This window comes from Sinohyriopsis cumingii, chromosome 8 (genome assembly GCF_028554795.1).
Source record: "Sinohyriopsis cumingii isolate HCF-2022 chromosome 8, ASM2855479v2, whole genome shotgun sequence".
Classification (NCBI taxonomy): Eukaryota; Metazoa; Mollusca; class Bivalvia; order Unionida; family Unionidae; genus Sinohyriopsis; species Sinohyriopsis cumingii.
Window position 1 is genome coordinate 88821545 of NC_142968.1, and position 27674 is coordinate 88849218.

Here is a 27674-nt window from a genome sequence, read left to right on the forward strand (position 1 = left end):
GTGGTCACACATAGTAAAGGTTGCTCAAGACAGGTTGTACTGTTTATGTGATAAATAATGGAGGTACCTAACTAAGCTCTACTTGAAAAAGTTACATTTTAAACAAATAAAAAGCAGTCGGGAACATAAGGCTTTTATGAAACTATCGAAATTTCCACTATCATTTATTTGGATTAGCTCAGTTAATGGACTGAATGGAAATGGTCAAGTTTGAGTCATGTTTGTCTTATTTTTATCCATATTTGTAACTTGTTTCAAATAAAATTTGGTCTAGAAAAATAAATCATCACCAGCATTTTGATATACTGCAACACAGTTGTACTGAAAAGATTATAAATAGCACGATGTTTTATCTATATATACCATAGGTCAACATTTCCCAAACTTTTGTGTATCTCTTTTGGGACATGTTTTATCGCTGTACATATTCTCAAGAGTGTAATAGTGACATGTTTTAAGTGTGAATTTTAATGATTTTTCAAAACTCGTTTATGTTCCACTGGTGGCAAGAGTACCAAACTTTGGGAAACACTGCCATAGGTACTATGCAGCAAGTCGGTTCATGCAGAATCCTGAAGGACAAATTCTCTTTAACAAGCCCTTTTTTTGCTAAGTTTTCCAATACAATGTCCTGACAATTAAGTTATCAAATCATTGTTGAAGAATATGCTGATGTGTATATTTCTGTTTAATAAATTATATCCAAGTTACTGCCATCTGATTTTGAAAATTATTATAGGTCTGAGAGACAGGACTTTTACATCCTATGAACAGATTTCAACTTGGATAAAAGCCTTTAAAGCATAAAGGAAGGCTAGCATTTTCCATATAAAGTTTAAAGATTGCAGGTAGTGTGATAAAGCATACTCAGTTATAACATGAATTGGGATAAACATGATCATGGTGTGGGTTCCCAAAATTTCATATACACGCATTTTCTCGTACACAAATGTTTTTCTTTAAAAGTATGAGAAAAAAACGATACAAAATGTAATATCAACTTGATCTCATGAATTCTATTATAAGAGGACTGTGGTGTGACTAATTAAACTTCATATACATGTACATGTATTTTGCTTGTACATGAAAAAAAAAATCTTCAAAATAACAATACATCATAAAAAGAATCTTGTTTTTTCAAGTTTTAAAAAGTTTATTCAGGGATCATGATGGGCATCAACAATGTCACAAATTGCGACTTTTTTTCTCCCCTTATTGGTGCAAAATATACTATCTGGTGATTTAGAGACACCATGAAAGAAAGCAACAAATGTAATATAAAACACTGAATTTATTTATTGTTACATAAACAAAACTTTTGTTCATATTGACAAACCATCTTAATAGTGCATTGTTATGTTAATCTCAACGGGAATAATACTCTAGTTCCAGAGTAATGGAAACTTTATTTAAATACTTCCATATTTGGTTTTGTATTTTATACCGTTTAGTAGCGATGGATCACAGGTGGGGAGTGAGATTAGAAATGCCCCGTTTCCTTCTTCCAAACCCTTTATGTCCAGTGGCTTCAGAGATGAAGTTAAAATAAATTCCTTTGTATGATTGCCTCATTGTAGATTAGTTCTTCAACTAATTATGTTACCCTCTTTAAATAAATTCACTGTCATTATTATTACTATTATAATTAATAAGAAATGAGCAGCATCTGTTTGTTTCTCCAAAGCTGTCCTTTAGCGGTAACTTTAATATCACATGCACCTTTCAAAGAAAGCCAACTAAAATCTTCAAAGAAAGTCAGCACCAAACTTAAATAAAAGCATTAGAATCTGGTCGACTGTTGCATTTTCCAAAGTGATTGGAACACATTTACTGTTCTGTGAAAGTTTCCTTACTGTAGAGAAAATTTATAAGCTTCCAGTCGCTACCAAAGATGAAATAAATCACAAATTAAACTTCCAATTCTTCGAAACCACATAAATTAAAAATATCTTGCAAAGATTGTTTTAAACTTTAATTTGTTCACAAGTTCCGATTTTCATACAAAAATAGCCTTAACCCCTGGGTAGCCTCAGCAAGATGATAATATGCCAATAGCTGGCAGAAGCTAGGCCAATTTAAGTATGTGTACATGTTGCATGTAAACAGCTATAGTCACATGTAGTGAATTATTGACAATCACTTAAAGATCAAACAAGGACTACCAATTCCAATTTTTTTATATGGCAATTATTTGTTTTTTATAACGTGATCTATACTCAAAATTCATGGATTTAATAGCGGATATGTATTATATTACACAAATGTAAATTGTCAATGTTCAAGTATTTTCAAACTACATGTAGTTTGTCTTCACCTAACGAAAAGCATGTACTTTTGCTCCCCCTTTTATTACCCCTCCCCCAAATTTTAGGTATATGCATCATTTTCTTCAGCCGACTGAGATGGTTATAACATGGTTTTATGTCTGTAAAATTCAAGATTTTTATACTGAAAAAAGCAAAAACACATAAGTGTCATATGTTTTATTTAAAAGACAGTTTCATACAGCATCACATATAATGACAGCACAAATTTTCCACTTATTACATTCTTGGATTTAAGAAAAATGAAAAATGAAAAAAAGTGGGCTAAGATCACACACATAGCCAATATCTACCTATCAGCCACATTTAAGTGCAGTTAGCAAATACGTGTCAACAGGATGCTTTAATAATATCCTAAAACAAACCAACAACTTTATGGAAAGATAAAGTCGATTTAAATGTGGTTCTCTATTTGCTCACCATCACAAATCTGTTTAAGGACACATCCTTTAAAAAACTATAAGACACTAGAACATGGTTTGAATTTTGAAGAAAGAATTTATCCTTTCTGTCTAAAGCAGTTGCTGGCAAAACACGCTTTATATTATTAATATGCAAGACATATTCCCATGTAAGGGAGACTTTCCTGGTACAAATTATTCTTACATACCATTATTAACTTGCATGCCTTTTGATAAGCAAATTACAGATCATCACTGACCACCATAATGTACTGTAGTCTAAACTGGCAGAGTCACATCTCTTTTTTACTTCAGAAATTCCAGACTGTACTCCAAATAATGTACATGGTAGGGAGAGTCAGTTTCAAACAAAATTGCTCATGACCTAAACTTTATTTCCAGTATGACTATATACAGGTTACATACATCTATATTTAGTACAGTTAATGCATGTTTAAGTATTTTATTTCTTTTAGTAATATCATGTTATCACTCTGCATAACAGTCGATCAAGGGGAGGGTACTGGCACACAAATTATTGCTAGTCAAAAAGACAAGTGCTGTCCCTGTATTTTAATGGTGTACTCTCAAAATAGGACTATTAATGTTCAAACAAGAGTTAAGCAGATTGTTGAATAATAATAGTTTACCACTGTCTTTATTCTCACAAGGAGCATATACTCTTATTTGTGATGATGATCATAACTGCATGTCTTTTTACTCTTTTTCCATAAAAAAATTTACTACAAGAACTGAATGAAGAAAAATTTGTGAGGATGATGATACTAGTGATGATGATGTTGTTTACTAAATTTCTAAAAATATTAATAACATTACTATTATTAACACAAAGTATAATGTTTCTTTTTCGATGTTCACAAAACTGTTTTTTCTTTAATCAGGATTTTCCCTTGCATGGAAATAAAGCAGAAATTTTCTAAATGAACAGGTGAGAACTAAAGATATTTTCTGATGTGTTTTCATGGGTTTTAAAGGGTATTTCATAGTTTTCTAAATAAGAAAACTATTTTACACAAATGACCAAAAAAAAAAAAAACAAACTCTCCCTGATTTTGTAAGCATAGGATTAATTTCATTTGTCCATGTAAAAGGTTCACAGTATACAATTGTTTTCTTCACAAACTATCATTCTGTTAATATTTTTGACATATCTGATCAATGGTTGTGTCCATGACTTTATCTGTTCTGCTCAAAATTAGCTTCTAATTATGCATTCTTGAAATCGACTATTTTGTAAAGCTAGAAACCTTCCTCTGAAAAACAATATGTCACACAAATATTTTAGCCACAAATCAGTACAACTACTACTCTTGATGGACAGACGATGCAGGGCCATTCCATTGAGCTCACTGGGCCTAACGACCAGGTGAGCTACTAAATAATATGTTCACTGCAAACAGTATATAGCATCAGTCCAATGCAAAAAGTATACAGCATCAGTCCAATGCAAACAGTATACAGCATCAGTCCAATGTAAACAGTATCACAGTATCATTCCATTTCAAATGCTATTACGGCACCTGTCTCAAATGCAATGTGGCATAATGATATAATGAATGGGATACAAATGTTAATGAACACATAGCATATTCAAGCTGGGCCAATTGCTCTTGATATGTGAAGTTTCATGCCAGCCTCCAAATAGATTACGAGGTGTAGCAATAACAAACTTGTGATAATGGTCACAGAGATGCCGGAGATGGACAACAAACAGGCCATCTATGACTAACAGAGCTGAAAATAACCCTATATTATACTAGCAATTTTCTCCAGTTTCAGGTGATTTTAGGTGCAACATGACCAATGTCCCATTATGAGACTTTGATTTTCAATCAACATGACTTGTATGCAAGTAAACGGAATATTCTTCTCATAAGTATGATACAAGGTGACCTAAGCTATGGGTGATCTAATGCCTTTTGTCACACACACAACACAGCTATTTCCTGACCACTTGGCCTTGACTACATATGCAGCTTGTATAGTGCTTATGGCAATCTTGTTTGAAAATCTGCTTCCCTTTGCAGAGCACCTGACCAGCTTCATTATAAGCCTTGATGACCCAGTCAACTGAGCATTCACTGACATTATGTGATGTTTACAATTTCAAACAAAGCTAAGTACTAATAATCACATAAACTTAAGTCTTCATAAACGTGTAAGCAACCCAACACAGTTAAAAGTTTTGACAAATGGGTTCCTAACATTTGTAATGGGTCCTTTTTGCATTGAAATGTTAGAAATCATGCCCTCTTCCATCTTTTTTATGGTGTGATGTGTTGTGATTTGGATTTGTAATGTAGCTTTTAAAATTTTTCAGTCATATCACTATGATGTCTTGTACTGGGGCATCATGCTGCAGATATGTAGTATGATGTCCCACCCAATAACATTATCGTGATGCCAGGCCGACAAGACCTAACAATAGCCTCTTAATGCTGAACGCCAAGTGAGGCAGCTGTTAGTACCAATTCTTGAAGACTTTGGTATGACTCGGCTGGGGATCAAACCCACAGCCTACCATATCCAAGGTGGATGCTCTAATAACTATGCCACCAGAGCGGTCCATTTCTTTATGGAGCAAACCTCAGATTCAAACACTTGTCAAGGTAACCATCAGAATTTACAAACTTTTCAAGATTTTGCTGTTTAAATCCTACTTTGCAGCTGGCTAAAGCTTCAACATTTCAAGTGTTTAGACATTTGTGATGTAATAGGTTTAATGAAGTTCTTTACATTACAATGCAAGTATAGAATTTAACATATCATCACCATACTTGCTACATAGTGCAAATTAAAAATAGATCAACAAACATAAACATAATTGCGAAATAACTTTAGAATTACACAGACATGTCTGAACTCTGAAAAAATAGTCTGATCCCAAAAAATACACAAAATTGATTGAATGTCATATTTCATATGAAATATTGTTGATAAATAAAAAAATACTAATCAAACTTTAGTCATTTCACAGATGGTTCAAGAACATTAAAAGTCTTGTTAAATTTTTGTATGTGCTAAATTTTTCCCCAAAATTTACAGGGACATTGCATTCATCTTATGTGAGAAAAAATATTTGCACATGACTGAAAAATATTTTCTGGAATGTCAGCTCTGAAATGAAACTACAGGGAACTTTTAATGTGTCTAAATGTACAATTTACTGAATAAAACCACCATTTATCAATAGTAATGTAATTAGAAAACATTACTTTTCACACTATCTGGATAAACTGTGTGCTAATAAAAATAACATTTTCCCCCCTATATTTTGTCTGTGTACTGATGCATCCAATATGTCCAATGCAGGTAAAAATGGGCTAGGGACAATAGGTTTTATTTTATTTTTGTCTGCTTTGGTGTACAAGTTTACCTTGAAATGTGTTCATCGACTGGCATAATTTCCTATGCAAAGGAGTTAGTCCTTACAAATATGCAAGGCAAGTGAAAATTTTCTCACCTCTGTCTGTATGGGTTTGAGGCTCGGGTTTGACCAATGTGGTTATGTGAGAAAGCATGCCAGTAGCTTCTCGTGGTTCGGTGGTTCTTTCCAGGGTCCCTAAACTGATGGATGAAATTACTATAACCTAAGGATTGAATGTCTGCAGACAACTGTAAACATAGTCATTCATACAAAATGGATATTTCATAATATGGTTTTATCAACCATTACAACTTTTGCAAATAAATCATTTCTACTCATTCTAAAACTCACAATGTGCAAGTAAGTACATATAGATTTTGTAGACTTTTCTATTCTATTGTAAAGTTTTCAGCTTTGATTCCCTTGCAATTTCTTTCCTTCAACGAGTTGTTTTTGTAAATTAAATTTTACTATTTGCATTAAACACTGCATGCATGAAGAGCTCACCAAGATTTTGATCCCAAACCCATTATCAAGCATGAAACACAATACTCATTGAATGGGAAAAAAACTGAGTACTAAAACAAATTCAAAGTAGTATTAATTCTAAGGAAAATAAAAATGCCTTGATATTTATATGATTGAAACAGATCATACATATATTTAGCCAAAGTTAACATATAAAATTAGCACATCAACACAGCATTAATGAGATGCACACTGTACTCTTTGTCCATGTGTCCCATCATCATCCTCTTCATACACATCTCGCCTACGATTGTTCTGAGTATCTGGGTCATAGTCAATAAGTGTGTGTTCCTCTGCATCGTCAGGAATGATGCACTCCTCCCGTGGTGGAAGAAGATGCTCTAGGGCTGGAAGTTTTTCTGGGGAGATAAAACCTTTCTCAGGGAATTTCACAGAAAACTGAATTATCAATTTTCCCTTTGTAAATGGGTCCTTGTAATATGGCATTCCCTCTCCCAAGATACATTTGACCTCTCCATGTTTAATTACTTCTCCTGAAATGAAAATAGACCATGTTGGAAACTAATTAGTATATGCATGTACTAACATGCCCAAAGCATTAGACATCTTAGTAAATCCTTCAAATACTGTAATGCTTCACAAAAACAAATAATGGCAACAGCTGTGGCAACAATAGAAGAAATGCTGGCTGACTTTAAAACCTTATTCAGCGTGTGTGTGTGTGTGTTAGATTTTTAACGTAGATTTAACAATTTTTCAGTCATATCATTACGATGTCTGCATGGTGACAGTTTATAGTGATGTATAGCACTGGGGCATCATGCCAAAGACAAAGACATGTAGCATGAGGTCCCACCCAGTCACACTATCCTGACACCAGGCTGAGCAGTCATAACACTAGACTCTTAATGTTGAGTGCCAAGCAAGGCAGCTGTTAGTAGCATTTTTTGCATGTCTTTGGTTGTTGTTGTTGTGGGGTTTAACGCCATATTTCAGGACACGCTAGGATATGCATGGCGGCCAGTATTAATGGTGGAGGAAGAACCCGGGAAAACCCCGGGAAGAACCACCAACCCACGAGAAGCTACTGGCGAGCTTTCTCAAATACCCAAAATGGAGCTTATAAGACAAAAAACATGGTCTATAAGACAATGTTCATACCAAACTGCATCAAAATATCTTTAATGGTTCTGCCAGCTATAAGCAATGTCCACTGTGATATAACTTTATATAAATTCAGTGGAAAGAGGTCAACTCCAAATTTAGAACATCCAGTTATGTATTCTGGGTTGTGCAAGAACAGACAGATGGAAAAGGTTGTTGCTACAGGGTTCCTGTACCTCAATGTGGGACATCAATTAAAAAGTTTTAAATGTTTTCTACAAAATAAAATGGTATAATATTTCTGTTATGGATCAAACAGGGGCAATATTTTCCAAAATAAACATAGCAAGTGATCCCTTTGTATCGACCATACCATTTATTTAGCAAAGAGACAAAAAGTATGGGAAAATATTTTTAAAATATCAAACACTAAAGTTAACCTTGGATGTGAATGGATGAATGCATTAAAAAAACAAGTACGCCAAGGGCGCAAAATGTTGAGCTTCCATTATTTGCTTTGATAATACCATGAAACAAGGCTATAATTTTGATCACTACTGCTTAAAACAATTCATCATTAAAACCAGTGTAATCCTTTAGATAAAATGTAGTTTTCCATCCCAACACTCAGTACTCCCCAGCTTCTGTTTTTCCAAGACAAATCATCCCATTTTAACAATTTTACTGCATCAAAAATCACAAAAGAAACAACTGAATACACACAAGAGAACATGGAAAAATTTCGTGAATGAAGAGAAGTTTAGGTTTACTTTTTTACTTCCAACTGTATGAGCATGAGATCTAGTCCTTTACAAATCTGTAATCTTTAAGACTCAAAATCGTATATATACAATTCTGCCTAGCAAATAACACAGTGATGGTAACTAACAAGTATTTATGTCATGTACACTCAAGCCAATGATCTGAAATACTGTATGGCATTAAAAATAGAACTATATAAAGTTAATAAATATCTCAATAAACAAATAAGCACGAAACAATGTCACTCTGTGGTTTTGACTCCATAATGTCACTTACAATCAAACTGTTGAAGTATAATGAAGATTTGCTGTCACTCTGTGGGCTAACATCTCTTATGCACATTCTTCATAAAAATTTGGATTACAACCCGGACAGAATTTTTTCTCTGTGAACTAAAGCTCTCTTGAGAATTATTAGCACTTCCTCTGTACATATGGTGTATGGCCTGGCATTTATTCTTCTTTCTTCCCAATACACAGCCTGTTAGTGAAATTCAGTTGTAGTTGTGCATTTTTCCAGTTAGGCTATGTATTTTGTTTAATCTTCCCTATCAGTGCATAACTCGAGGCAATCAATTCACATTGACCTATCCTATTGCTTATTATGAATCACTGTAATTCACACAGCCTATATATATTATAAATTGTGCAATTTTTTTAATATGGTAGATCTGGCTACACACCACTTTTTACCCTCATATCATATGCTCAGTTACTGAACACTTTCTTTTTCTATATTGATTTTGCAATTTTTTTTAAGTAGCAATTGTACCTACAGGCTTTTTTTGTGCTAATTTTAGTAGTCCCTAACTTTAGCTAAGTCTGGTTGAATGTTTATCTTGTATTTTTCTGTACTGGGCTTATCATTACTTCCATTATTGCATTTAAACATTCTGAAATCACCACATACGGTGATTTATTGCTGTGATTAGTCCACACATAGCCTTTTTTACTTTTAGTTCCATAGAATGTTTTATGTATATAAAAAAATCTTCATTTTAGCTTCTTTTTTTTTTTTTACCAGAGCAATGTCTAAGCAAAGTGTGGGTAGGTTTAGTAACAGGAAATCCAACTGGAACACACACTCCACTTGGTTATCTTATACTGACTGCAAAGATGGCTGTCCATCTGCAGCCTATCATTAGACGAGGTCCGAGATCTCAAGCCAACACCATGTCAATAGTCTAATCCCATTCCAATACTGTTACTGTATATCACCAACTTAATCCAGACACAGTTAAGAACTTTGGTTCAGAGATCACTTATAAAGCAAACAGTTATGGTGTTTACATGAACCACATAAAAAGTTTTGTTTTAGTGTCTTGGCTTGAGTGAAAGCCTCCAACTTTAGAATGGCTCATATATCATACAACTTACAGTCACTGGTAAATAGAAAGTGGCAAAATCCAAAACAAGCCAGTCCTTCTGCAAACAAAACATGGTTAGTAACAACTGTTTTGAAGAAGAGGAAATAAAATCATGGATTATAATCTATGTCGTGAAGAGGGATGCTTTACATTTTTTTTTGTTTCATGCACCTGCAATTAGCCACATACAACAGCACTGAAAGAGGTGTCAGCATCTCTCTCTGATGGCTTCAGCCTTCGTTTTGACAGCTACACACAATTAAATTTGCCTCTAAGATTCCTCTTTTGCTGAGATGCAGTAGCAATCCAATACAATGTTTCCATAATTTGATAACCATGGGACTTCCATCCCTACCTGAAAGTTTTCTATTTTAATCGACTAGGGAGGCAAAATTATACCATATGTATACCATTACACTACCAGAATCCTTCAGCAAGATAAAATGACTCCTTCTGGTGTACTGGATGTCCCATCAATCTCTAATCAAAAGACTGCAGGAATACAGGACTACAACTGATTGAAAACAGGAGGTCAGCTTCTGACAGACTTCATTGATGAGATAGTTAAAATGTTTTACAGTTTGTAGGTTCATTTTTTCTCTAGTATAGGGACAAAAAGTTAATAAAAACCTGCATTTACCAGTTAACAGAATCTATGAGTACAGATCAATGCACTAGGTGATGGCAGGTTCAGGTTTATATACAAGTATAACTGATTGAGACTGCTCATATACAATAATGTCAAGGTGTGCAATGCTGCTAATATGTCAAGCACTGTGACCAAAATCATGCATAAAGTTTGTATTTTTTAATTAAAATACAATTACTACAAAAGTGTTCCTTTGCTGAATCCTAATAAATTTAGAAAAGTTGCAGAAAACGTTTTGGAAGAAACAATTACCTGGCAAACTGGTGATGACAAGAACCCTGGAATCAAGTGTGTGAATGGTCTTCTGGAATCCACACAAAGCCTCTGTCAGTACTAAATCCATGTGCATTATTAAGTCATCCTTGTGTCTCTTGAAGACGTTGTGTTCTTTCTCATCCAGAATGATCTGTATGTCCCCTGGCTCAAGACCAGGCTCCTGATCACCCTCCCCAGTGAAACAAATGTTCTCACCATCCTTCATTCCTGAAAATATTAGTCATTTAATGATACATGCCATCTTAGTATTTTGTATTGTATTGAACAAATGATTCCTTGTGTGAAAATCTGAGGAAAATAAATATTTTAAAACAATGTCAGTATTCTGTGTTTTACAGTTGTTTCGTAAGGACTGTGTAGTATAAAATGTGAAAGAGTAGATGTACTTAGGAATAGTAAGGAATAGTAAAATTCCTTCAGCATAAAATTTATTGAACAAATAACATTCATTAAGAATGAAAATCTAGCACAGAACATGTCAGAATCAAGAAGTAATGGTAAGTAAACAAAGAAATGCACATTAGGTTCAAAGTTACAAAAGGATTGCACTGAAAATGTTAATGCACTAATACACAATCAGGCTTTTTATCCTGGTCATCAATAAATAGTTCTGAAATTTAAATTTAAAAAAAAAAACCATTTAAAATCTGATAGATTTTTCTCAAGATCAAAGCCAATCACAGCATTATTTAATTCCAACACTTGATAGCATCACCAATGGTGATTTGGGTGAAATATACACGTAAAATTGTTGTCATTTATAATATCTGTTCTTACTTGTACCTTTTTTGAAATCATTTTTCTTTATAAAGGCATTATGACCTTGGTCAATGACTCCAAAATGAACAGGTTTCTTACTTATATGAAATGCAAGTCAGTACTGCACCTAGGATTCCAAGGACAGCTAGGATTCCAAGGACAGAAGATTTAAATGTTCTGCCTGCTATAAATATGTTGTTTTAAAATGGATATGAACTGCATATCTGATTTTGTTATCATCTGTAGTATCTGGGTATTGCTAGCACCAAATAAAGTAATATGTAATTTTTTTTATTTTTCCTTTTTTCTCTACAAAACAGCACACCCAGGGGATGCACAAGAATCAAAATTTGGGGGGTCACAGTATAAAACATTGTAGGACACTGTGATAATACAATCAAGGTGCAAAACTGCATGTCATTTACAAATGCTGGTCAAGGTATCTGGTGTACAGGTCATGCTGTTGAAAAATGTTTCCCTTCTTTCAGTCATGTAACCTTGACCTTTAATATTTTAAGCCTGTAATTGTTAGGCTACTTCCTTGTCCCACACAAAAGCTACTGGCAAAGTCTGGTAATAGCAGAGGCCAGAGAACTCAAATTACTCTGCAAAAATGAAATGGGGAACAGGCATACTGATGGACAGAGTCCATCATAACATGAAAGGCATATAAAAAGATCTTAATATTTACATAAATATATAATGTTTATTCTTTAAAAATGAAATATATAAATATTAAATAAAAACAAAGTATATATAATTTAACAATTGCAATAGCACGGTACTTGTATCTGTTAAGTCTCCTGACCAGGACAATGGATCATGAAAAAGTCTTGAAGGACACATAAATGTTCATAAATGTCCTTAACAATGCCTGCTGATGATGATAAAAATAAATAACATGATGATCACAAAGTGTTCAATGTAGTCGAGCCAATGCAGAGCCCAACACAAAAAAGACAGAGGTCCTTGATAAACATAAACAATTAGGCTGTGGATTAACTGATATCAATTCCTAATATGGGAAGAATATGGTGTTAGCATAAAAATGGCTAGTGTACACTGCTAACGATTCACCAGCTACAGTAATTATTGTTTTGATTTAATTAATATCAGGTTATAAGTTTCCCAAATCCAAATTAACATGCACCATTTCAATGTCATTACTCAGCAAGCATCAAATAAGATTTAACTTGTACATTGTCTTGCTTAAAACAATGCTTAGCTCTGTGTGTGTGTGTAACAAGATATACTGATGATGAATACAGCAGTCAAAATAAGTATACCTTTGTCTATGTGGACCTCGAGGATTTTGTGCTCTTCTGTCACCTTCTTGCCAGCACAGTTTTTACATCTGTATTTTGGGTTGATTCTCTCGCCTTGGCCCTGACACTCTCCACACACAGACTGAACCTGCTGCACCATTCCTGGCATCAACTGATGGATTCTCACCTGCATACCTGTGCCCCGACAGTTTGTGCATTTCTCGACAGCACCCTCTTTACCTCCACGCCCTGAAAGGAAACATGTGTTTTATCAAGTTAAACTGTCCATTTAAAATGTAAGGAATCTTTGTTATATTTTTAAAAAAGTAGAATATTGTATGTTGGTATCAAATAATATATATGGTAGTTTGGGGGTGGGAGTGTGATTTGGATTTTTAACATAGCTTGGACAATTTTTCAGTCATATCGCTATGATGTATGCAGTGTGGCAATTTATAGTGATGTCTAGTACTGGAGCATAATGCTGCAGACATGTAGCATGATGTCCCACCCAGTCACTTTATCCTGATGCCAGGCTGACCTAACACTAACCTCTTAATGCTGAGCGCCAAGTGAGGCAGCTGTTAGTACAAAAAGTCTTTGGTATGACTCAGCCGGGGATCGAATCCATGACCTCCTGCATCTGAGGAGGACACTTTAACCACTAGGCCACCAGAGCGGCCAGGTAGTTTGGGGTGATATTAAAATATATCCTTATATCTTAATACATTGTATGCCTCACTACATGTGGATATTTCATCCAATGGCGAACTCCACAGATTTCTCACAATCAAGAATTGCTTAACACTTAAAACTATCAAAGATTTCAAACTCCAAACCACTGTGACAAGAAAGACATGAACCACCTTCAAATAAGCCTATGGATTTACGAATGTGGCAAGTATATACAACTCTCCAACATTACTACATGGTAGTTAGGGACCATAACTGCCAACTGTATTTTATGTACCAAACCACTTTATAGTCACAACTGTGTTATGTACCAAACCCCGATATATTGGAAATAGTGTTATATACTGAACTGCAGTATAGAAGGAATGATCATTTTTTCCTCAGGCAAATGTGTTTTGAAAAGGAAGTAAAGATTTAACATTCAACTTTTTGCTGGTTTCATTCAACCCATATTATAAATTGAATGATTTTTGTCATGGAATCCACAGTGGTACCACATTACATCTGCAAGCACATCACAAAAATACATATCACGAGGGAGAAATGTACTGCGAATGACTTAAAATTTTGTGTGGTACCAATTGATGTGGTATTCATGGGCAAGCTGGACCTCACATTTAAAATACAATGAAATATAAGCCAAGCTGATGTGCAAAACATACTTCCTTCCTTTGTCATACACCATGATAAAGCATCACTCATTTCTTTGTTTTCATACCAACTGTTTTTAGAGTAAACAAATCAGGATACATTAATGAAAGATGACAAACAACCTTATTTTACTGATTAGAAATTAATTCCCATGTAGCATTTCATAAAAGCTCTGCACTAAATGCAGAATTACCAGTCATTGTTCTTTATTTAAACAAGCACATATATCTATTTATTATAACCAATGTTCAAAGAAATCTGCAAACGTCTAATAAACATTAATGAAAAATAAAACATCACAGTATGCACCATTTTTTAGGCACACGTAACCCCAAATAACTTCATCAGCTGTTTATTAAAGAGCATATCCAACAGAATGAATGGATCACGGAAGCACTGTATGAAGCTGCTGAAGAGATATATTACTGTTAAAGCAATTAACTTGTCTCATTTGAATCAATGTTGTTGCATGAGTGAAGAAGTTTTCACTATCTTTTATTCAGCCAAGCAAATGGAACAAAAGCACAGTTATTACTAATTACAACTGACAATCAACAGATCAGTCCTGCTTTCTTGAAGCCCATTTGAATTGTGGCAGTCTGAAGTGATGATGTATGTCATTTGCCGAGATGATCCACACTGCATTAACTGACTTAATGGATAGACATTTTTTTAGGGCGATGTTAAACATCCACTGTCCTTGTATTCATTCCCTTGAGCCAACTACCACTTGTGAAAGTATAGATTTTCTTTTAAGAATTTGCTGACAGATAATTAAGTGCATGTTATTGGCACAAAGGTAGATATAATAGTTACTCCTAGTAGAGGGGCAAAATGGTTATGTGAAAGGATAAGGGCAAAATGGTTATGTGAAAGGATAAAAACTGACAGCAATTTAAAGCAGTTAATGGGGGAGGGGGTCAGTGATTTGGCACATTTGGCAAGAAAGGGAGTGTTTTGTGAACTGTAATACCGTTGACAAATATGGACCAGCAACTGAGATAGCTTGTCAAAAGCTAGCTCCAGCAGCCTAAATGAGATGTCTTACTGGCTCTTGTACCATCATGTAGGTTGCTTCCCTTTCTATAAATGAGTAACCTTTCCAGTTTGATAGTAAGGCATACTAAAAACATGGACTCATTATTTATTTTTCACTTATAATATTTCCATTCAGTAATGATGTATTTTAAGAAAAAATACCAATGATGGGAAGGCATTTATTTGCCAGGTCAATGAGAACATTATTTGCAGGACCTTCTGCTGCTGCACAATTCTGTAGTCTATGATGATCTTACAAAAGCATCAGCTATGCAGGAAGTATGCCCAGTTGAATGATCCATTTTATTATCACATACATATATACAAAAGATGCATCTTAGAAACTGTATTACTATATATCTTGGAACATGATAAAATATTTTTTTTTCCTGTTCCAAAGCTTAACGACACCTCTTGTTTAAGCCCATCCTGTCAACCCACTTACAACATGGAGACAGGTGTTGATCCCACCTTTCTAATAGTACACCTGCTTTGTATTATCATGCTAATTATCTTTTTTGGATAAATCATGGGGGCAGAATATTTTAAAAAATGGCAAGCAAATTCTATCTGTGTAAGCACTAGTGGTCATAGTCATGTGTGGTAAGCAAACAGTACTTTAAATATTATTATGTAAGTGACAAAATTAAAGTAAACATTAATCAGTGGCTGATCCCCATATTTGCAAATGAAATCAAAGATGGCAAGGAAACCAAGCAAAAGACTGGGGGGAAGTAAAAACTTAGTTTCACACATAGGGTTCATTATCTGGAAGAGAGTTCCAAATATTTAGCAACTATAATGGACATAAGAAGATTAGCACCCTTTTTATTTAGGACCAACTAGACATAAGAAATCTTCTGGTAAAATTTCATGTCAGCTATACTGAATCTGCATTTAGAACCAACTAGACATCATAAGTAGTCTTCTGGTGACAACATCTTGTCCACATGACTTTCTCTTCAGGAGAAGATGTGATAAGATTTTCATGATGGCTGCCATTGTGCCCATATGGGACATCTGATTTACACAATTTTCATTTAAGACCAATCAGACATCACAAGTCTTTCACTGTCTTAATGTATAATCTAAAATCAGAGAAATATTTGCTATGCATCATGTTGTTTATAAGATAACAAGACATTATTCAGGCAAGCCCTAAAAACAATTAATGATCAAGGTCAATCACACAATATAGATATACATAACATAATCAGAAGGAAAGGTCAGTACACAACATAAATAAAATATAAATAAACAAGACAACCAGAAGAATGTGTGTGCAAAGTTTCATGGAAATCTTGCAAGTACTTTAGGAGGAGTAGCGATAACAATGGTCCACACAAGTGTATTGACAGCCGTGTATTGTGATATGTGTAATATAAAAAGTTAGCCAATGAAAACCAATAGTTTGGGAAGTCTAGGATGGTCTGAGGCCATCAAAGGTGACCATGGTTACAATACAAACCAAAAATCCTGATATTGCACGTAAACTCCCTATTTACACATACATGACTAACACACTTCTAATGTTTGCACAAACACCAAGACAAGCGACATTTGCATATATATGTGAACACTCAGCATGTCAATTTCTTGTGTACAACCAGGATGAAGATTCTGCACCCAATGGATGAATGGATTTAAGTCTAGCAAATCTGACACATGCGAAGTTTATCAGGAATGCAATATACCTGAAAATCAGGGGTTGTCTGTATAGTTTTATTACTTTAGGAATTTGAACTTTTTAGTTTTACTAATCTTTATCTAATTTCAGATCATATGTTATTACAAAGTTTGTCCAGAAATCCAGTTGGGTCCTGCCAATCCATCTTCCATTCGCTAACTCAGTGTCTGAACACTGAAAAAATATTGCCAACATTATTCGTTGAAGTGATTGCCCTTCTTCAATTCTCATCAAATGGCAAGGATAATAACAAAATCATCCAGATTTACTAGATATTTTGAATTAAATATTTAATTCACATTTTTTTGGCACAGAATTAAAAACATTCATCAAATACTATACCTTCACACTTTGGACATATAACTTTCTTTTTCAAAGACAGTTTTCGTGTAGCCCCATTGTAGAGTTCCTCAAGGGAAACTTTCAATTGATGAATTACATCTTTCCCCTTTTTGGGCCCCCTCCTCCGAGAGCCACCCCCACCAAAAAACATGTCAAATATGTCCATAGGTGAATGGAATTCAAAGCCATGTCCTCCTTCTCCTCCTCCCTTGATAGCCTCTTCCCCTCCACGGTCATAAAGTTCTCTTTTCTTGGCATCCGACAATACTTCATATGCCTGACTGATTTGTTTGAACTGCAATATAGATAAATGGAAAAGCACTTTATGAGTCCTCATGAACAAACTACATGTCAAGATATAATATGGTATAATAAAAGACAATTTATGGCTCCTAACAACCTGGGATTCAAGATGCACAGAAATTGGACTGGTGAAAATTTCCACTAATACACATGAAATAAAATCAGACATCCATGTAACTAAAATCAATCTTCACAACTAAAAACAAATAAAAATAAAACATTTTATATTGTAAACTGGGTGAACAGAAAAAAACTGAAAGAACTGTTGATGATGGTCTGAACTCACAACTCCACTCGGTTGGCTTGAGCCATAATGACATTTTTTAGCTATTATTAGCACAACTTGATTCTTAGCAAGCTTAAGCCAGAATTACTTTTTTAAGAAAAAGAATAATAATTTTACAATTTAATGTCATATTAATCGTGATTAAAACTATAATATACCTTAACAAGAAAACAAGTTTAATAGCAACTGATCATGCTTATAACATTTGCATTGATCAAGTTGGTAACCAGTCTGCTTACATTGGAACAACATATCATGGTGCCAGGTTCCGATCCTGACAGGACTGGACATAAAGAAAGGAAACATGGACAGCAATCAATCAATCAGAGAACTGTCAAGACTAAAAGTGTTCTCCTAAGGATTATCTTGAGACCTGTTCCATTATGCCAAGCTTCAGGATGCAGTCCGTGACTGCTTTCATCAAAAACACATTGTTCCGCATGAAAATGCAAAAAAGCAGGTCAAATATTTTTCCAAGTTTTGATTTATAACACATTGTTATTTTTAAAGGTATAGCAGCATCACTCACCCCGTGTTCATCTCAGGAATAGAAAAAGTGTGGTCATTTAGAAAATTCCAACTCCTATCATTTTCAGCCTCCAGCACAACAAACCTTCCTACTAGGAGATAAATTCCTCATATTTGAATATGGATTCCAATCAGGAATTTATTTTATATATCCACGTTTCTTCATAGGGTTTTATCTTCTCTGCCTTATATTTTGTGTCCCCACTGAATGTGTGGTTTTTCTTGTATATTGGTATTTTCTTGTAATAATCCTGAAGGTACATGTCCCATACTATATTGCCTATAAATAATTTCTTGCAATATTTCTGTAAACTCTATACAACTGAAATTACTACATCCCTTATTGTGTTTCAACTGAATATTATATCAGTGCTGAGTGCTGTACTCCCATCCTCCAATATTTTAACCTTGCCATTTGTAAGGAATATAAGATGGAGTAAAGTTTGCAAGTGGGACAATGAACTTGGTTACCATGTAAGCCAACATCATCTTACCCTATAGAATACCCTACCCTAATAACAGCATAGCACTCAACAATAATTATGGATGCAAGGTTGTCGTTTTTTTGTGGGAAATAAGCACAATATCTGAATCATATCAACTATTCAATCCATCTGTAAACTGACTAGAAAAACCTAGACATGGTGGGACTCCTTTTCTTTGTCAACTGGAAGAAGAAAAAAAAAGGGTATTCATGAGAATCCTCAAGGGGTGTTCTGATATCACCACACATACCAGGACAGTTTCTTGTTCTCACCACCCAATGGAACATCCTCTGCAACTTTCTAAACTGGGTGCCATTTCTGTGCAGGGATCCACATTAAAAAAAGTGTCCACACTAATCATTTTAGAGAGAGAACTTATTCTGATTATGGTTATGATTTATCAGTGTATAAAAAAAACTGTTCAGAGAAAACATTCACTGTGTGGTAAAGACCATACAGAAACACGTGTAACTGCAAAGCACTTCTACTACAGCACTCTGGCTAATAATGATCAAGAGTGTCACATGTCACTTAGTTCTAAATGAAACAGGAACATACATTAGATAAACTAAATCAAACCTCATTTCATAAAAATACCTTCTCTGGCTCATCAGGGTTTTTGTCAGGGTGGTATTTCAGGGCCATCTTTCTGTAGGCTTTCTTAAGTTCATCTGGAGTAGCATTGGGTTTCACTCCAAGTATATCATAATAGGCAGTCTCCTTCACCATTCTTGATACTACTGGCTACTATTCCTGCTGATAAAATAAACTGACAACTGTATATAAACGCTGCATAGCCAAAGAAATTCCATCTTAACTTATCCCAAAATGCTACATTTTTACATTACAAAGTAATACCCAACATTATATATTTATACTTCCTTCTCCCTCACTTCTCCCATTTTTATCTGGATATTTTTTTATAGGTTTGAACCTGCAAACCTAAAACTATTTTTATACACATCTAACACTATTTTGCACACCAAGTACATAATCCTTAACTCCCTACAAATTTAGGCACATGCACCACGTTCACAAAACTTGTCAACTTAAGTGCATATTAATATTTTTTTATACAAATATTTCATAATGAGAAACTGACACACAAAATATCCGAAAGCTTAAGATTAAGGTAGTTTTATTATGAAAATTTAATTAATAAATTCAAATCTACTGAAATTCGGTACATTCCGGTCTCCTATCTTCTGTAGTGAGGCCACCCACTTTTTTGACAGAGCTGTATTACTAGGCAGACAAGGATCAAACCAAATTTTCTTAATCTTAAAAAAAAACAAAAAAAAAACAACATAAGTACATGTGTAGAAAAAAAAGATCCTGAAGGTAAAACTTTGATATATGAGATGCCATTAGAGAAATATATGGTATACCTTGTTAATCTCTAAACTTCAAACAGCTTTTACGGAACAAGTCAGAAACCAAAACAACAAAGCATACACAAAACCTTGACAACAGGAAAAATTAAAACTGCTTTTATTTATTTTGATGTATTGTTGTGTTTGTGTGATCTGGATTTATAATGCCGTTTTTTAAATAAAATTCAGTCATATTGATATGTCTGCAGTGTCACAGTTTGTAGCAATGTCTAGCTCTGCAATAATGTGACACAGACATGTAGCATTATGCCCGAACCAGTCACATTATCCAGACACCAGCCTGACCACTCCTAACACTAACCTCCTAATGCTGAGCACCAAGCAGGGCAGATGCTAGTATATTTTGTATAAGACTTTGGTACAACTTAGCCAGTGTTCAAACCTCCTACATCCAAGGCATACACACTTACTACTTAGGCCACTGAAGTGGTTGATGTATTTTTCTAAACTTGGTCTTGTGGAAAGCCAGGAAAGGGTGATAATTTGGGTATCATATGTTGTTTAGTTCGAATTTTAATTTGGCAATGAAGAAAGGAACAAAGTTTGAGCAATGAATTTAAAGATTTGTAAATAGCAAACAACTGCACTGATAATAATTTTCTTTATATAACATTTTGATTGAAATGCTGACTGAGCAGTGGTCAATAAACAAGCTTACATCTTGCAAACAAAGTAATGCTGAATTTGTTATTTCAACATTGATTTCTTATAGATTACTTTGGAACTACTATCCTTATAGTACATGCTACCATTGCAGACCGATGATAACCACTCATTCTGTTAAGAAAGGTAATATTTTTAAAATTATTTTCAAATTGCACCAAATATTACACATTTTTTATTCTGCACTCCTACTCACTGAGAAAATTCACTGACAACATAGCCCCATATATATATATATATATATATATATATATATATATATATATATATATATATATAAACACACACACACACACACACATAGACACTGCTGTCGGGCATTTCTGCACACCTAAGGTTTTCGTTTCCAATACTGAAGCAAAATGCATACCGAATTTGAGCGATTGACAAAAATAAAATACAGCAATGCTTACCATTTGAAAAGTTGCAATTGTCACCAGAATATTCTGTTCAAAATAATATTAATTTTGGCCACAGGGGATACCACCACCCTGTTTTCCTGACTCGCAATATGTCTACCTATTCTGAGCATAGCTTTGAAAAGATGTAATGTTTATCCATCTTGCTACAGAAATGAAATATATTACTTTGGACTGTTTCTGTCAGCAGTTCAGTCGAGTAATTAGGTCTGGTTTATAGCTAGTTTTATAAAATTCAATGTACAAATGCCAATAAATATTAAGCAAACTAAATCAATCTTGTAAAAAAGTTAGTAAAGTTCAACATTTTATGAAAAATGAGCTATTACGTGGAAGAGAAACAACAATGAATAGGATGTAATGTGTTTACAATGCTTTGTTAACAGGGAAAAATTACAACAGAATTAAGAAACAGACTATACGCTAAGAATCTGTTGAGAATTTATGTTCTAGCTGGAAGTAGACACGTTGGGTAGCAGAGGATTTTGTACGTTTGGGACAACTTGCAAGATGTAAACTTGGATTAAAATAGTTTTGTTTTAAGGGACATATTTCCATCTAAAAGATGCATAGTAAATAGAATTTTCTGGGTTACATTTTCACGAAGGTCATGGAGTAGGTCTTCACATTGCCATTTAGAAATCACATTTTTTATGTGCATTTAGAGCCTAAATGTAGGATATTTGTGTACACTTTATGAATACCACTTTTCTTAATTAATGTACGCTTCTTCTTTCTGGATACAAAATTGATTTTTTTTACCCAAAGTAGCACATGATAAACTGTTTACAGAAATGACGTATCATTATGCAGAATAAGCCCACATGGCAGTATATATATATATATATATAAAAGAGGAAACTGCAGGCAGAATTATGGCACGTATAGTTCTCAACCGTCTGGTTAGAAGTGTCTCGGAAACCATACTGACAAAGGCCCAATGTGGCTTCAGACCAAATCAGAGCACAATCGACATGATCTTCAGTGAGACCAATACAGGAAAAGTGCATTGAACAAAACATGAACTTCTATGGCGTCTCCACAGATCTTAAAAAGGCTGTAGATATGGTCAGCAGGGATGTACCATGGGTCATCTTAGCATGACTTGGTTGCCAGAGGAAGTTCATTTAATTGATCAGACATTTCCAAGCTGACATGACAGGACTCATTCTCTTTGATGATGTCTCCAAGTGATTCAATGTTTCTAACAGCGTTTAGCTGGGTTGAGTTCTCACCCCAGTATTACTGAATCTATTCTTTACCTGTGTCCTGAAACATGCTACATGTGATCTCCAGAATGGTCTGTACAAAAAGTACAGAGTGGATGGCTCTCTCTTTGACCTTTGCTGACTGAATAGCCAGTCCAAAATAATGTAGATACTTATTCTCGAAGCACTTCTTGTGTCTGACTGAGCCCTCATTGCACACAAGCAGATCTCCAGATCATCGTTATTTGCTTCAAAGAAGCCTTGAGACTCTTCAGACTCACTATCAGTCTGAACAAGACAAAGGTACTATACGAACCTGTCCCAGGCACCATAGCTCGCCCTCCCCCCCACTGTGTTTACTGAAGACACCCAACGGAAAGCAATCACTTCAAGTACCTTGGAAGCATCATATCTTCCGACGAAATGTCTGATGAGATAAAGGCATGCATCAGCAGTACCAGTCAATCATTAGAACGTCTTTGCTCTCGCTTGTTGAATCACAAGAATATCAAACTGTCCACCAAGATAAAGGTATATAAAGCAATTGTGCTAACAAGCCTCCTATATGGATGTGAGACCTGGACAATACAAGCACCACATCAAGCAACTTGAGCACTTCCACAAGAGAGCTCTGTGCTGGATTATGGGCATCAGATGGCAAGACAGAGATGAACCTAAAGTGCTGGATAGAGCAGGCTTAACCAGTATCAAAGCGATGGTCATGACAGCCCAACTCCGGAGGAGGCTCAAATGCCATGTCAGATTCTGTATGGAGTTCTATCTAGTGGACACAGAAAAATTGGTTGCCTGAGGAAAAGATTCAAAGACTCCATCAAGGACAGCCTGAGATGCTGCTCGATATCTGTGACAAACCTTGAGTCCTGCACCAAGGATAAACCTGGCTGGTGTGCTGCTGTTCGTAATGGGTGCAAAACCTTCAAAGATGCCCGCAGAACAAGCCGCCAACACCAGGTAACACAGGAAGGCCTCAACGTCAAGAACCAACCCATACCTCAAGTGTACACATTGCTCCAGAACATGCAAATCTCGTATCGGACTCATCAGCCACATGAGGACCCATCAGCAAAGAGCAGTGCAGAATTGATCTGATCATTTTATCTGCAAACATATCTCCATACAACTATGAAGGTTATATATTATTCAGATATCAAGGAGGTACCCAGAAATTTTAGTTCAATTTTCCAATTGTTCTTAAATTTTCAAAGAATCTTTTTAGATTGACTCACCTTCTTCTCAGAGCTGACACCATTTCTGTTTCTTTGGAGTCTGGGGGTCGGCAGAAAAATCATCGTCGTTTCCAAGACCGAGATATACAAGAAAATATACTTCTTTGCGCTGTTGTAATTTTAAAGTTCAGATGTATGAACCAAGTGGTATGTCCGTTCAATTGTTTTCTGAGTGATCCAATAAATAAAACAATCGAGATTTTAAATGTTTTGCAAACTGAAGCAAATTATATGCCAATGAAACACAAACCCACGCTCAAAAGTGGCTTCATGAGAAGCCATTTATTTCCTTGTTCTATTATAATTTAAAGCGCAGTCAAACGCCTAAATATTTTCAGCAATGAATCCAGTGAAGTCATAAATGATATCAAAGTTTTAAACATTCTGCCAAATGAAGCAAATTAATTGCCAATAAAATTATTCAAGTTGTTCCACACCTTGACAACAGGCTTTGCGAGATGCCATATACTCCAGACGTGACCAGTTGATTATAATATAATGTCCAGTATACCAATTTTGATGTGATCAAAAGGAAGTCCATTTGTGTCATAATTGTTTCCTCTTCATCTGTCATAAACTTCAAACATAATCTCAAAGCAATTCAACTGAATTCAGTTGCACATAAGTGTTAGCTCCACCCAACTCCTATATATCTTCCACTGGTGCTGTAGATTATTGGCTTTCAAGGTGTAAACCGTTCTTGAGCAGATGTCAATCAGTGCCTCATACAGTACATTTGGTATGGACAGCAGACTCTTTGCAAGAAATGAAGTCAAAGGCGAATCAACGGCAATAAATACTGATGCTCCAGCCCTAATCTATGTGCGTCAAAAATCAGTCATAATTTAAATGTCAAAACAAGGGGTATGCATCTATTAAAAACTGTGTATGTATATATATATATATATAAGGTTTGTTCTTTAATTATCAGATATTCTCACATTTTCTTACTTTATTATTTAAAGGTCCAAGAACTGCGACTGAGGATTAAAAGTTTTACCAATGTTTGGAACCTTCCTTGCCCCCCCCCCCATAATGATACTCAGTTCATCTGTAACAAGCTCCTACTATCAGGAGAAGACTCCACTAAAATTCTCACATTTCTCCTGAAATCGAGAATTTACAAGATCATGCTTATAATACTTAATATCTATTTTTCTGTCAAAGGTAAAATAGTCTAAATGATGCAAAATCCTCTTTCAGTCTTTAAGTTTATCAAATAGCAACCTTTTCAGTCATGAACAAAAAGTTAATGAATACCACACATTCTGAATGTAAAATTCAGGTTTCTACAACTATAGACCAACAATATCTTGTCTTTTTTTCCTTGACATTGGTGGTGTCAGAGGAAAATGGTCTAAGACACATCATAACCTTCCCATACATTGGTCAGCTGCTATATGGTTAAGCTCAATTGCTCTTGCCTCGAGGGTGATTCTGCTTTCATTACAAGCATCAGCAAGTTTGAGGTAAACAGCCACTGGATGGGTATTCTGTTCTGATAGGTATCAGTACTAATAACTTTGCCTACTGGAACTGTAAGAAATGTTTCAGCATACCCAGACTACCGTCGCATTTCAACAAATTCAAATGTATGTCAACGAACATGGAACTGCGTCCATTCGCTGGTGTCAGATTTTGATTCAACCAGCTTAAAACAGCAGAGCAAGTATATTAATTGCATATAAATTTGTGGAAGAATGTCTTTATGGGCTGCCAAAAGCGAGATATTCCTGAAACTTTGGCTACTCATTCCAATGTCAACCAACAGCGGTATACGCTACACAAGGCCGTTTTTTGGAAAGTAAGACATAGCACTAAAACAAATAACGTGATAAATCTTACACGCAGGACTATACTAAAACAAGTCTTCCAAAGGATGTAATGCCATGATTCAATGAAGTATTACACTTACCATCTGCATAAAAAATAAATTTAGTAACAAGGAGTGGCTAGATTAACAAAACTTACTTTCCAATACATATCGTGCCATAAAGAGTTTTTCTTCACCGCCAGTTAATTAAAAGAGAGGAGGAAATAAAATGCAGAACTTGTTGGTCCGTCTACCGAGTATGCTTGAATTTAGTTCCCGGTTCATTATGAGTGTTCTATGAAAAGAAATCAGTTACAAAGCAAAGAAGTAGAAAGACATTTATCTCAATTTCAGGAAGAAATTATCAGATGTATAGCGAAACGGCCTCTTGGAAATGGAATGTCCCGAATGTTCTTGTAACTGTAAGTGGAACAGACAACGAATGATAAAGCCGCTAGACAAATCAGTTGTTAGCGTCGTTACTTACGCTATATACCACAACTTTGAAATATTAATGTTAAATACTTACGGCGTAAAAGAATTCTAATTCTGACTTAATGTCCTGATTAACAGCTTTTATCGTTCGGTGCCAACTGAAAATAGCTAACAAATGATTACAGCCGACTGTCTTGATGTCTAATGTATGACCATGAGAGAGAATGTTCTCGATATCCGCAAGACTGTGGTGAATAACTCCCCAAAACATACTCACGATTTTATAATAATCTGCAGACCAGTCTGCTGGTTATTTGCACGTGGATGACTTGCACTCTGACTTGCTCTACATTTTAGTTTCGTATTTAGTAGGGTTTGAGTTTTATATATATATAAAAAAAACAACAACAAAACCCCAAGATTTTCCCATTTTTCCTCAATAGTTATACTGTTACTTTACGAATCGACATGGCATAACTGAGTACGGGTAAAATAACTTTCAAATTAATTTATTTTGGTGAATGATGGGAGGGCGCAGTTTGGATAATAGTTACCGTATTGCACTTCGCCTTACTTATATTAACTTCTGAGACAGTGACGAGTTTAAAATGAATTTGTCTGCATTTGCAACATACATAATGGAGAGAATGTTAGTATACCTCTATATTACTTTCATATACTGCACTTTCTGGTTCTGTTTTCAAAAGAAAACCTCACCACTGCACCATTCATCAGTGGCACGCGCCAATTTTATATATATATATATATATGTGTGTGTGTGTGTGTGTGTGTGTGTGAAAATTCAAAAGAAACTCATGGTTTGTTCGGCATTAATGCCCAAATAATCCTACATGTTCTTCCATATGTCAACAAAATATAGAATGTTTGAATAAATTCCAATTAAACCGAATGCTCTTGTGTATCAGGAGTTTAGATTTTCCTGATGTTCTCTCTCTCTCTCTCTCTCTCTCTCTCTCTCTCTCTCTCTCTCAGAAGGTGTCCCATTAATAAATTGGGAATGTCGGAAAGATGTATATACCCGATAAACTAACCATCACTATTGTCAACAAGAACAATTAACAGTCATGTCCTGAAAATAGCACACCTTACAATCCAAACCATTTTTTTTTTTGTTGAATAAATACTCCATCAACCACAACATCACTTGCATCTCAAGAATGTTTACACACGTGACTGAAATTTAATGCTGAAATAACTGGTGTGCCTTTACGTTTGGCCTTTAATTTGTCAATAGACTCCTGACACATGTCAGATCAATTATACGTGCATTTCCCACCCTACAAACTTGTCAAAGGCTTTGCAGTTATTGAAAAATTTGAACATAATTTCCGATAAGATCTAGCCATACCCAACACATCGCAATTATTTATAGGCACTGTAAATACAGAGACACTCTTGACCTTACCTTTTAAAGGTTTAACCTGAACCTGTCAAACCACATGTCCTGAACATGTAACACAACACGATAAAACTCACCATGGAAGCCAGCACATTAGGCAAGAAAATCCCCCACCCCGATTTCACCTCTTTGGCCTACATTCGTTAAACGTATTAGCTGACCAATACATGTCCCCCACCATAATGCTGCGGATGCCCCTGAAACTCACGTTTACTTAAATTAATTGTCAGATTTGCATCACTGAGTCTATCAAAAAAATTTCCGAATGTTTACCAAATG

The 27674-nt window shown here is 35.0% G+C and overlaps 1 protein-coding gene across 2 annotated transcripts; it reads right to left on the reverse strand.

The window, feature by feature from the left end:
- Positions 1–2468: 2468 nt before the first annotated feature.
- Positions 2469–26226, reverse strand: LOC149794099 (dnaJ homolog subfamily A member 1-like). Of its 2 annotated transcripts, none has more exons than XM_089968069.1 (6): positions 26070–26226; positions 19394–19549; positions 17195–17489; positions 12805–13032; positions 10736–10966; positions 2469–7135 (listed from the first exon to the last, which is right to left on the reverse strand). In XM_089968069.1, the coding sequence occupies exons 2-6, from the start codon at positions 19523–19525 to the stop codon at positions 6819–6821; spliced, it is 1203 nt and encodes a 400-aa protein (XP_089824195.1). In that variant the 5' UTR covers positions 19526–19549; positions 26070–26226; the 3' UTR covers positions 2469–6818. The 2 variants fall into 2 exon arrangements, with proteins under 2 accessions (XP_089824195.1, XP_089824194.1); XM_089968068.1 differs by having other exon boundaries at positions 19394–19552.
- Between the last annotated feature and the right edge of the window lie 1448 nt (positions 26227–27674).